Here is a 13,081-nt window from a genome sequence, read left to right on the forward strand (position 1 = left end):
TCTGTTGCCAAATCCTGCCAGTTTTTCCTACACAGTTATCACCTTCCAGATCTGCCCCTTCCTCCTCCTCGAACAGCAGCTAGTTTAGTATGGTAATCATAGTTATACTATTTTATCAGCTTCCTTGCAGGTCTCCCGCCCTCCCTCCAGTTTCCAGTTTCTTCCCACTCCATTCTGTATTACCTGATGCAACATGGATCACTTTCCTGAAAGTGTTGTTCATCATACATCTTTCTGCTCCTCAAAACCCTTCACATGGTGTCTAGCTGCATCAACCTCCTCATGATCAATTCTCAGGGTCTCCAACAACATACCCACCTTGCAGATCTGCTCTCTTCACCTGGTAGTCTCCATTCTGTTGCCTTCAGTCCTCCCAAGCTAATCTTTTATCTGAACCACACTCTTGACTTTCCAGCATTCACCCCCTCACACACACTGTTCCCACAACTTGGAACTCCCATCCTAAATTCATTCGTTCATTTATTCAGTCATACTTATTGAGCGCTTACTCTGTGCAAAGCACTGTACTAAGTGCTTGGGAGAGTACACTATAACAACAGACACATTCCTGCCCACAACAAGCTCACAGTCTAGAGGGGGAGACAGACATTAATATAAATAAGTAAATAGCTAAATTACAGATATATACATGTGTGCTGTGGGGATGGGAGGGAGGGTGAATGAAGGAGCAAATAAGAGCAAGGCAGAAGAGAGTGGGAGAAGAGGAGAGGAGGGCTAACTTAGGAAAGGCTTCATGGAGGAGATGTGCCTTCAATAAGGTTTTGAAGTGGGGAAGAGCAATTATCTAAATTATCTAAATCCAACAGACTGCAGTCTGCCCCATGATCAAAGCCCTCTACCCCAAGGTATATAAAAACTATTAGTCATCTCTAGCACTTATGCACTTATACCCATCCTCAGTATTTACATATATATTTATTCCATTGTTTATTTGTTTATTATAATTATTCTATAAATATTTTTATGTCTGTATTCCCCCATTGGAGTGTAAAGTTTTTGTGGGCAGTGAAGATTTCAGAGTTCCCTCTAAAAGAGCATACACAGGTCTTGCCTTAACATACCCTCTGAATGCTGAATCTTTCATAGCCACTTAGTAATCAGATGTTGCTGTATTTCAAAGTGACATTCTTCCCAAGCACTTAGTTTAGTGCATTGCTCCCAGTGGGATGCTTAGTAAATACTATTAGTTCTGCCGCTACTACTACTGTTACTACTACAACATGTTCGTTTATCCTCTGAAGCAACTGTGTGAGATAGGTAGCTTGTATTTTCGGCCAGTTTTATCCATGGAAGCAGAGTTACATTGCTGTAAGTGGAAATTTTCAGTAATCAATCAGTAATAATAATAATAATAATTATAATGCCATTTATTAAGCACTTACTATGTGCAAAGCACTGTTCTAAGCGCTGGGGAGGTTACAAGGTGATCAGATTGTCCCACGGGGGGGCTCACAGTCTTAATCCCCATTTTACAGATGAGGTAACTGAAGCACAGAGAAGTTAAGTGACTTGCCCAGAGTCACACAGCTGTATGGTTCAGATAGAAGCTGTGTGTACAGTCACACAGTAGTATTTATTGAGCACTTACCATATGCAGAGCATAGTGATAAGTTGTTGGATGACTGCAAGAAGAAGCAGTGTGGCCTAGTGGATAGAACACGGGCCTGGGAGTCTGAAGGACTTGGGTTCTAGTCCCGGCTCTGCCACTAGACTACTGTGTGACCTTGGGCAAACCGCTTCACTTCTCTGTGCCTCAGTGTCCTCATCTGTAAAATGGGGATTAAGACTGTGAGCCCCCTCAGTGACAGGGACTGTATCCAACCTGATGATCTTGTATCTATTCCAGAGCGTAAAACACTGCCTGGCACATAGTAAGTGCATAACAAATAACACAGTTATTCTGCAGTAGATGTAGGAGTCATGCTCTCTGCCCACAGGGAACTTACAACCTAATGGGGGAGACAGATACAGAATTAACAGAAGAAAACTGCTGGAATCAGATGCTCTTCTGTGTACACCCATTCGTGAGTTTCCTGCCTTTCGTCCCCTCCGGGTTGACTTCACTGGGCTTCTCAGTCAACCAGTTAAGTAACTGAAGTATAGGTGCAGGTGAAAAGCAGCCTGACATAGTGAATAGAACATGGGCCTGAGAGTCAAAAGGTCATGGGTTCTAATCCCACTCTGCCATTTGTCTGCTGTGTGACCTTGGGCAAGTCACTTCAGTTCTCTGAGCCTCAATTACCTCATCTTTGAAATGGGGATTGAGACTGTGAGCCCCACATGAGACAGGGGCTGTGTCCAACCCAATTTGCTTGTACTCACCCAGCGCTTGGCACAATGCCTGGCACATAATAAGCGCTTAATGAATACTATTATTATTATTATTATTATTATTATTATTATTATTGGTGCTTCAAGAGCTTATGCAGAGAGGACCTGGGTCTCAGTTCCTTAATCAGGCACTCAGGGGTGCCAAAAGCAAATGTCAGGGTAAATTGGGACATGTAGGATCACCACCACTTTTGTTTTATTGTCTGTCTTCCCCCTTCTAGACTGTGAGCCTGTTGTTGGGTAGGGATTGTCTCTGTTGCCGAATTGTATTTTCCAAGCGCTTAGAACAGTGTTGTGCACACAATGAGCGCTCAATAAATATGATTGAATGAATGAATGAATCATCCTTCCCCATCCCCATAGAGAGGGAGTTGCCATTCCAAAGTGGATCTGAATTGTAGGTGGTGGAATAAACCTTTGTTTTTAGGTCAGTAATATGGTATTTGATCCAAGTCCTAAAGTTAACCACTCTAGTGCTTGCTTTCCTGAACGATATTGAAGGTATTCCATTTGCCTACTTGTTTGATCAGTTATGGATCAGTCTCGTTTTAATGTAAAAAGCTTGTTTACTGCCAAAGTTTGTCATGACCCCAAAAGTGCTGTTTTGGTTTTCCATCCCAGCTTTTATCAGCTATTTTCTCTCCCACCATAAGGCCTTCATTGGTACAGGACTGACCAGTTCTAAGTACCACCCAAGTGGTACTTTTCCCTGAGATCTGTTCCCTTTTGCCTTTCCCTGGGGCCTGATGGAAACAGTTCAGTCTACTATAGATGTTATTTCAGTTTTTTAAGTCCTTTAAGGTAAATTGGTGGTAATTACAATAGTTGGAGGGCACAATCCCAAACCTAGCAATAGTAATGAATGGCTGTTTTCTCAGCACCTCACATTTTATGAAGGTACATGAATCAAACCACATGCTGAGATCCTTGGAGTATAAGCATGGAACTTACTGAAGCGTGAGCCTGTTTCTGCTGTTTCTCCCCCTCTCTCTCGCCTCCTTAAGACTGCTTGGTCCTATGTGAACCTGAGCTTGATCTGCACATCATAGCCTGACCTTCATGTTGAGACAGGTTGTCTCCTCCCCTCCTCCCCCAGTTATGGATCTCCTAGGGCAGAGAGAACCATGCTCCCGTCCAGATAGACAAATACAATGCCACTGCATCAAGCTTACACTGACTCCAAGTAGCCCATGTGGGTAACCACATATGCGCAACTCAGCCTCTTTAGAAATAATATTGGCCAAGAATAGGTCACATCCTCTTTGGTCTTGGTTCAGGCCTAACTCAGATTTTTAGCCCACACACTGTTCTGCCGTGTTCTACATTACTCCAGCAAACTTCTTACGGTGGTGTTATGCAGTGGTAGTGGTGATGGTGGTAGAAGCAGCATGGCTCAGTGGAAAGAGCATGGGCTTTGGAGTCAGAGGTCATGGGTTCAAATCCCAGCTCTGCCAACTGTCAGCTGTGTGACTTTGGGCAAGTCACTTAACTTCTCTGTGCCTCAGTTACCTCATCTGTAAAATGAGGATTAAGACTGTGAGACCCCCGTGGGACAACCTGATCACCTGTAACCTCCCCTGTGCTTAGAGCAGTGCTTTGCACATAGTAAGTGCTTAATAAATGCCATCATTATTATTATCATTAGTAGCACCCACATGGTGCAGTATATTATACTGGGTACTTGGGACAAAGAAAAGTGAAACACTCCCTACCCTTAAGGAGTGTCACATATAATGCTGTATTGTAAAACACTCTTTGACAAAGCAAGGTGCCAGCCATGTTGAAATCAAAAAACTATAACCCCAGCATCCCAGAAAGCAGAGAGCTGCTGCCTCCCTTGCTACAGCACCCAAATTACAAAGTCCATGTCACAAAAATTTGAATGGAAACCAGCCAATGTATTAGTTCAACAATGGTTTCCTTCCTTACTAACCGTTGACTTCAAGGCATTCCACCAACTCTCTTCATTTTATATTTTGTCTCTGCTCTCCCACTACACCCCAACTCACACTCTTCACCGCTTCCAAGCTCACCTCACCATACCTTGCTTTTTGTTCTCCCACCTTGTACCCCTTGTTCACACTATCCCTTGGCCTAGAACTCCTTCCCCCTTCAAGTCCAGCAGACCACAGGTCTCCCCATCTTCAAAGCCTTTCTCAAATCCCACCTCCCCTGCAGGAGCTTTCCCTGATTAATTTTTCTTCTCCCCATGTTATATCCTTCCAAATACCTCAGCACTTTTGGTTGCACTTTTGTACATACTAGTGTATATACTCTACTATTTAAGCATGTCTTCATCCTGTCTGTAAATTATGTGTCTGTCTCCCCTGCTAGAGTGTAAACTCCTTGAGGGCAGCGATTATGTTTTCTGCATCCATTGTACTCTCCCAAGTGTTTAGTACAGTGCTCTACATATAGGCGCTCAATAAATACTATTGATTGATTGAGCAGAGAGGACTAGAAGAGGAGTAGGGGATCAAGAAGGTGACACTGGGGGGAATTTCAGAGGTTCAGGCTGGCCAGGTTCAGTGGTATGGACTTAAAAGCATTCCCTTTCTTCCTTTGTGAGGTCTGGAGGCCACAGTCCAGCATCTCATTAAGCCAGATGGGGAATAGGGCATTTATGCTACTGCCATAACTATCACCTCCTCCATGCACCACTCCATCTGTCACAGCCAGGAAGGTCCTTCATGTATCAATCTGTATTTATTCGAACGCCTTTTGAGTACAAACCACTCTTCAAATCCTTTGGCAGAGTTCAGCAGAAGCAAGAAATGTGTTCCCTCCCCTGGAGTAGTTTATGTTCTAATTGCAGAGACTCTCGGATGAAAAGAATTTATAAATAGAGGAGCAAGAGGGAGAAATTGTAGCACAACTCTTTATCAGGATGAGATAGCTGAATATATAATCAAGGAATAGAAGTCGGGTTGGTATTTATTGACCCCTTGCTATGTGCAGGGCACTATTCTAAGTGCATAGGAGAAACAACAGATGGAAGTGATTTTCCTTGACCACAAGACATTAATGCTTACAGTAAGGGAGACAGACATAGAAATGTATCCCAAATCAATAATAATTGTTCAATAGAATATAATAATAACTAATAATTATGGTATTTGTCAATCACTTACTACGTGCCAAGCACTGTTCTAAGCGCTGGGGTATATACAGGGTAATCAGGTTGTCCCACATGGGGCTCACACTTTTAACCCCCCTTTTACAGATGAGGTAACTGAGGCATGGAGAAGTTAAGTGACTTGCCCAAGGTCACACAGCAGATAAGTGGAGGAGTCAGGATTAGAACCCACATCCTCTGACTCCCAAGCCCATGCTCTTACAAGTTTTGAGGCTGGGTATAAATAAATACGTGGTGTATATGTACATGAATTCTGAAGATAAGAATAAAATGCATAAGTGCTAAAGATGGCTGATTGGCTTCTATGGTTTAGGAGGCTGGGAATTAATTGGGGGAGGCATGTTGGAGGAGGTGGGCTGTGAATATGGGGAGAGCTGTGGCCTCTGTAGATTTGAAGATGGAGGGAGTTCCAGGCCAAGAGAACAGTGGAAACCTGGGGGAGTCAAGAGCGAGGTACAGTTAGAAAATGAGCTTGCGAGGAGTGCGAACTGGGGAGAAGCAAGATGCAACTATACACATCACACATACTTTAGGCTAAATGGAGAAATTACATTTATTGAGTTCAGCCACGTTTCTAAACCAGAGGTGATCACACAGATGCTGGTAATCTCTTGAATTTTAGAAGTGTAGTGTTAGACTGCATTGGGAAATTTTCCTGTTAAACCTGTTCAGAAGGACTCTGTTTCCCTGGCATCCATCGCTCTCCCTCCTCCACACCAGACTTTAGAAAGCTGATTTGTTGATATAATTATTTTAATACTTGAGTAATTAGCTCTTTGAGAATGGCAAATCTACACTTATGTAAATTCATCTCCCATTATTTTTTTTCATCTTTCCCACCCACAGGCCTTACTGAGTATTAAGGGTACTAATTCAGGCAGCAGGGAAATTGCACTTTGTTCTTTAAGGCTTTTGTGGGGAGAATTGATGTGATGACTGTCCAGGACTGTCTCCGGATTTTACCTTTTGCATTTCCCTATATTATATCGAGTATCATTTAATGGAAATTGGCAAACTTGGGGCATTTCCTCAGTGCTAGGTATGTTACTTTGGGAAAGCAAGAACAGATCTGAGGTGAAGTCATCCTTAAGTTCATTTGGTTGGTACTGGTGCCTGTGTGCAGTTTAGGGGCTGGGATTTGGGCAAAGGATCAGCTCAGACAAAGAAATAGCTATTGCTGATAAAGTCACAATAACAAAGTTTTATTCCTCTGATAGTTCAGCAAGAACTCTTGCTTCAGAAAACCACAGCTTCGTGTTCATCTTGAACATAGTCTAAGGTGATAGAATTAGTTTTAAGAACATTTGTGGTCTGACCAATGATGGTGTAATGATTCAGTTCATTCCAGTCGTAAGAACAAGCATGAGCAGCTATGCTGAGTCCATCCAGCTTGGTGTTCCAACTTGGACAATGGCAGCAAAGGATGGTTTGAGGAACAGTTTCCCTCCTCATAATAACACATAGTGGAATTCTTGTTACTAGTGATCTTCTCCACGCATTTCTTTTGTTAGTCCTCTGGAAGATGTAAAAGGATATTTTACATTTTCTTTATTTTTAAAGGAAAAATCTGTACATGTACACAACCTTACCAAAAAAAGAAATCCAAACATTTCATTTTAATTGATATCTTTCAAGGCACCTTCCTGGCTGTACAGGCGGGACTATTTTGGAAGGTATAGAAAGCTGGCTTCTGAATTTCTCTGTAACACAGACTTTCATCATAATGCTACAGTTCTTTGATATCAAATCTTAAACCTCTGCTACAAAATCATACTGTCTGAAGTTGACATTTCATGTGTGGGAAATTAGGATTGAGAAAACAGGAGATCAACAGTAACTGCCATAAACACTTTCAGAAATAATTCACAATCTTACATTCAGGGCAAACAGTGAATTTTCAAGTACTCTCCTCCATTTACTTTGGGGAAGAATGAAATCTAAGGTTGAAAGACCTCAGAGTAGGTACCTATAATGTCTTTTTCAGTACTGAGGATACCTCTATTATTAATACTACTACCACTAATAATAATAAAAGTATCCTGCAACCATAACTATTCTAGAGCAAATAATACTTGTCTCATTCCCAGCACAGTGATGAATTTGCCCCAAACTGTTGAGATTTAAATTCAGAAGTTCTAAGTTAATTCAGACCAAATTAGAATCACTCACGCCTCCTGTTCCCCCTTAGTGAGTATCTACAGAGGAGGTTATAAATTGTGTCTGATGATGCTTAGCACTGTCTACTGGACAAGTCTCAAATCCTGAAGTAGAATAGGCTTCTTTCCTGTAAAAAAAAAACAAAAAAAAAAACCAAAAAACAAAAAATCTATTCATACATGAGGTTATTAATTTTTTGAAAAAAGAGCTCAGGGAACTTGTGCCAAGGGTAAGAGAAGTTTCATATAATACTATAAAGTGATAAAATAAATCCTGCTCTCTAGTGGTTGATTTCTATATGCCTTAGAGAACATCAAGGGGTGTTACTTTGTAAGTGATTTTAGGGGGCTGAGGGTTTATAGTCTTATCACTTTGTAGTCAGCAACAGGGCTTTAATGGAAAAGTAAATATTCCCTGACTGCTATGTTAAAGATAGACCATGGTTCTAGGTGGATATGTTTAAATCGTTCTCATTTTTACACAAAATAAAATCATGGCAGAGTGTATGTTTCCAGAAGAAAATGCCGATTGGGAATGCTGAGCAGCTGAGTCTCCTTTGGGGGTGGGGAGGGGGAAGGGGGTATGGCTTTAAGGAGCTGGAGAAAATCCATTGGTGAAAATTCAGCCTATGAAAATGAGTGCTCTACTCAGCTAAGTTTACAGTAATGTGAAGTTTCTTTTCCTTTTGGGGTGAAGAATGGAGGCATTTAGAGGTAGTGCTTTAGTTAGCTGAAAGCTTGTTTATGACAGACAGGGCTGCCTAGAAAGGTTACATCTGAGGGCTGAATGTCTCTGGCGAGAACTGAGAGGAGAGGACAGCTGTCTGCTCAGGTAACAGCAAAAGAAAATTTACTTTGTGTTTGTGTTGTGGGAGTTGGGGAGAGAATCTTTATACGGTGCTGTGAAACTGGGCTCTGGGATTTGGGTTCCATAAACACAACAGCATATTTAGTACCGTTTGAAGGCTCTGGTAATGTGTGAGTCCTGAATCTGAAGGGGCTGGGTGTCCCTGACACATGAACTGATGGTTTCTGTTTTGGCTGTGGAATTTCAGACTGCATTGGAAACCAGTCTGGCTGCATATTTTTAGTGTTTTCTTCATGCAGGTTGAAATGTTAAAAAAAGAAACTCACTAGCACGTGTGTGTGTGTCTGTGTACATGCATATAATCTATATAGCTATATATAGATATATGTATTGTGTCTTCTCTTTTCACTGTCCCCCACCCAAGGAAGAGAAAACCTGTACGCCCTATTTTTAAGCAGGACTCAGCTCAGGTTTTGGAATTGAAAATTTCTGCCTAATGTCTGATAGGAGGGGAGAATCTTTGAGTAGAAAGGACTGAGTATATAACCCTTTCTGCCTCCGGAGTCTCCCGTTGCTGTACTTTTCCTTGTTCCACCCAGCGGATGAGGGTGATTAGCTGAAAGGGCTTCACCAGCTTTGTTCAGGGCAATTGCTAGTGTGAATGTATTGCTATGTGCGAGTGGTGGGGGGAGCAGGGCTTGCGACTTGCTGCCTGTAGTCAGCTCTCAAAGGTGGTTTTTGTGTGCTCTTTGACAGGCTGCCAGAGAGCTTACTCTTATTTTCTGAAAACTTTCCAAGAGCTCTGAATCTAAAGGAAAATACATTTTTGTGATTCTAGAAAGACTCATTAACCCATAATCCCAAAACTTGAGAAACAAGCACAAATGCCTTGGCTTTTTAAAATTATAGTGCACAGCTCACATCCTGGCTAAGAGCTGTGCTTGGGAAGTTGGGGGAGATTTTTGGTTTTGTTTTGCTTTTTTTTTTTTTTTAACGTTCCATCTTATCCTCAGTTCAGTTGAATCGGAAGTAGTTTCTGAATCTGTTTCTCCTCCTGCCTCAACAGTACTTTCCTGCCCAACAAAGCAATCTGGGACAGTGGTGCACTAAATGGAGGAAACCTTAGTCTATTGAGGGTCAGACTAGCATTCTAATTTTGAATCACTTTTTGACATTGAACAAGCCCTCTATCGTCTTGGTGCCTCACTTTCTCCCATATGCAAAATGGGGACAGTAATAAATGGCCTTCCTACTTAAACTGAGCCCTATGTGGGATCAGATTATTTTGTGTGTACCCCAGCACTTAGTACAGTGCTTGGCATATAGTAAGTGCTTAACAAATATTTAACAGATATTCATCATTATTACTGTCCTACATACCAGGTTAGTTGTAATAACCGTGGAATAACCATGGAATATGCCGCAGTAGCTCTGAAATGAGTCGGAGTTTTTGGAAAGAAAGCTGCCCCATTAATTCAAATGCTAAATAAAGCAAATTGTGTTCATTCTTTTCCCATCTCCTTTGTTCTCACAGGCAAAGCAGGTGGTGTCCTAAACGGAGGAGGTGACAAGGAGCAGAAAGACCCCTATTTTGTGGAAACGCCTTATGGCTTCCAGTTAGACTTGGATTTCCTCAAGTATGTGGATGATATTCAGAAAGGGAACACCATCAGAAAGCTAAATATTCAGAAGAGGCGTAAGCTGGTACCTTCGTGCCCTGGAGTGAGCAATGCCAGCAGCCTGCTAGATGCCTGGACGTCCACCGAGTCGCTGTCCTCCTCGAATAGCGATGAAAACAAACAGTCCCCTTCATTCCGCACTGCCAGGAACCAAGTGAAACCTTTGCTTGCCCCTCAGCCCTCCACTTCCCTCGAGGCCTCCCATGCCTTTCTCCCCATCCCGGAAAGCAGACCACTGCCACCGCCCTCACCACAGCTCCCAAAGCACAACCTTCATGTCACAAAAACTCTAATGGAAACGCGGAGAAGACTAGAGCAGGAGAGGGGCGCCATGCAGGTGGCCCCAGGGGACTTTCGGAGGCCCAGGCTGGCCAGCTTCAGCGGCCTGGGCTCAGCCGGCTCCCTCCCCACCTTTGTCGGTTCCGGAGGCCACCACCCAGCATCTCATCAAGTCGCAAACGGGCACCAGGGCAATGGGGAGCTGGGATTGTATGCCACTGCTGCAGCTACCACCTCCTCGATGGGCAGCTCCATCCGTCACAGCCCGCTGAGCTCTGGGCTGTCCACTCCAGTGACCAACGTCAGCCCAATGCACCTGCAGCACATCCGGGAGCAGATGGCAATTGCCCTGAAGCGCCTGAAGGAGCTGGAGGAGCAAGTGAGGACCATTCCAGTGCTGCAGGTCAAGATCTCCGTCTTGCAGGAGGAAAAGAGGCAGCTGGTATCTCAGCTGAAAAGTCAGAAGCCAGCCTTCCAGGGTGATACCTGTGGGATGAGGAAGCGGTCCTACAGTGCTGGGAATGCCGCTCAGCTCGAGCAGCTCTCCCAGGGAAGAAAAGGTGGCGGGGAGCTGTACATCGACTGTGAGGAGGAGGTGGAAAGTGTGGTGGAGCAGAGCACCCAGAGGATAAAGGAGTTCCGACAGCTGACGGCGGAGATGCAAGCCCTAGAGAAGAAGATCCGGGACAGCAGCTACGAGAACAGCCCGGAGCTGAGAGAGAATGGGGCAGGTCTACTCAAGGAATGCAGGTCGGTTGCCGTGGGTGCTGACGAGAACATGAACGACCTGGTCATGTACCGTCGGTCTTCCAAGCCCTGCAGGGAGGCGGCTGTGGGGACCGAGACTGAAACCCGGGATTCTGGAGTGGGGGTTACCGAAGCGATGCTGGGTGTGGTCACGGAAGCTGACAAGGAAATAGAGCTGCAGCAGCAGACCATCGAAGCCCTCAAAGAGAAGATCTTCCGGCTGGAGGTTCAGCTCAAAGAGACCACCCACGACCGAGAGATGACCAAACTGAAGCAGGAACTGCAGGCGGCTGGATCCAGGAAAAAATTAGACAAAGCCACGATGGCTCAGCCTCTGGTTCTCAGCCGGATGGTGGAGGCCATGGTACCGACGAGAGACCAGATGGTGGGCAGTCACGTGGCCGTGGCTGACTCTTGCGTGGGGACCCAGCTGCAGACGAGCAGCATCGGCGTCTCCTGCAAGCCTGCCCTGGAAGGCAGGGCCGTGGGGCCTGAGCTGCCCATGAGTCAGTGGATTGTGAAGGAGAGAGTGGAAGTGTGCGACCAGGGCACGGGGAGGTCCGTTGAGTTGCGCGACCAGAGCGTGGGCATCGAGACCGCGGTCTCCGAAACGGGCAGCAACACCGAAGAGTCGGTGGACGACTTGACTCTCTGCAGGGCTAACCTCGACCTCAAGGAAGTGCGCTCGATAGGGTGCGGAGACTGTTCAGTGGATGTGACCGTCTGCTCTCCGAAGGAGTGCGTCTCCCGCAGCGTGAACACAGAGGCCAGTTGCCGGGTGGACTCTGGGGTCATGGCCTTGCCTTCTACGGCAACCCAGCACACCAGCACGGTGCTGGAACAGGTGAGCCAGTTCACCAACACGGAAGTGACCTCTCTGATGGACACCAGCACGAACACTTCCCTGAGCATGTACGACAAGCAGACTAATACCGCCACGGTGGAGCTGCGGAGCGTGGCAGTTGGGGAGGGCAGGGTGAAGGATATCAACGCCTCCGTCAAGGTGCGCTCCATTGGAGTGGGAACCCTCCTCTCCAGTGACTCTGGGTTCGATAAGCCCTCTTCTGTGAAAACCAAAGATTCTGGGGTAGGGCAGATAAACATTAATGACAACTACCTGGTTGGCCTTAAAATGAGGAATATGGCCTGTGGCCCCCCTCAGTTGACTGTCGGGCCAACAGCCGGCAGAAGGAGCATAGGCGTTGGCGATGACCCCGTGGGTGAGGTGGCGGAAAGCTTGCCATCCCATCCTCCCCCTAAAGTGATGACTGGCTTGAATCATTACATCGAACAAGTCCAGAAGCTGCTGGCAGAGCAGCAGACGCTGCTGACCGAGAACTATAGCGAACTGGCCGAAGCCTTCGAGGCCCCTCGCGCGCAGATCGGCTCTCTGAATTCCCAGCTTATCAGCACCCTGTCATCCATCAACTCGGTCATGAAGTGTGCAAGCACTGAGGAGCTCAGGAACTTGGACTTCCAGAAACATAACCTGGACACAAGTACAGGTAAGCTGGTCATGTGGAGGGTTGCGGGCGGGTTGGAGAGGTGGGGACAACTCTCTTTCTAGATCGTTGGGCCTCTTGGGTCCTGTAATGAATGCCCTAGAACAGACATTGGTCAGTCCCGGTATGCACCAGGGCACTTCAGTCTGCGTAGGTACCAGGGATTGAACCTTTTCCCACAGGTTTGAATGCTGCCACACTTACTCTCCCCTCTGCTCAACTGTGTATCTACTGAGGGACAGGGGTACTATGAGGGAACAGCGGCTAAGGAGTCTGGTGGGAGACGGGGAGGTGGAGGTGGAAGGGCAGGGTAATTTGGGAGCTGTGAGTAAACAAGTATAAAGCAGCTGGGCCCTGTCCTCTTCCCCTGTCCTCTCTCCACCACCCACCCCCCAACCCCAAATTTGTTTTTAAAGGCACAG

General features: G+C 45.5%; 1 protein-coding gene across 5 annotated transcripts in view; it reads left to right on the top strand.

Moving 5' to 3' along the window:
• Window positions 1-13,081, top strand: part of KANK1 (KN motif and ankyrin repeat domains 1) — a 201,327-nt gene that overhangs the window by 165,598 nt on the left and 22,648 nt on the right. For all 5 annotated transcript variants that reach the window (XM_038769438.1, XM_038769434.1, XM_038769437.1 and 2 more), the window contains one exon: window positions 9,987-12,662. In XM_038769438.1, the coding sequence (XP_038625366.1) occupies window positions 9,987-12,662 (2,676 nt within the window). The remainder of the gene's footprint in view (window positions 1-9,986; window positions 12,663-13,081) is intronic.

This window comes from Tachyglossus aculeatus, chromosome X4, assembly GCF_015852505.1.
Source record: "Tachyglossus aculeatus isolate mTacAcu1 chromosome X4, mTacAcu1.pri, whole genome shotgun sequence".
NCBI lineage: Eukaryota > Metazoa > Chordata > Mammalia > Monotremata > Tachyglossidae > Tachyglossus > Tachyglossus aculeatus.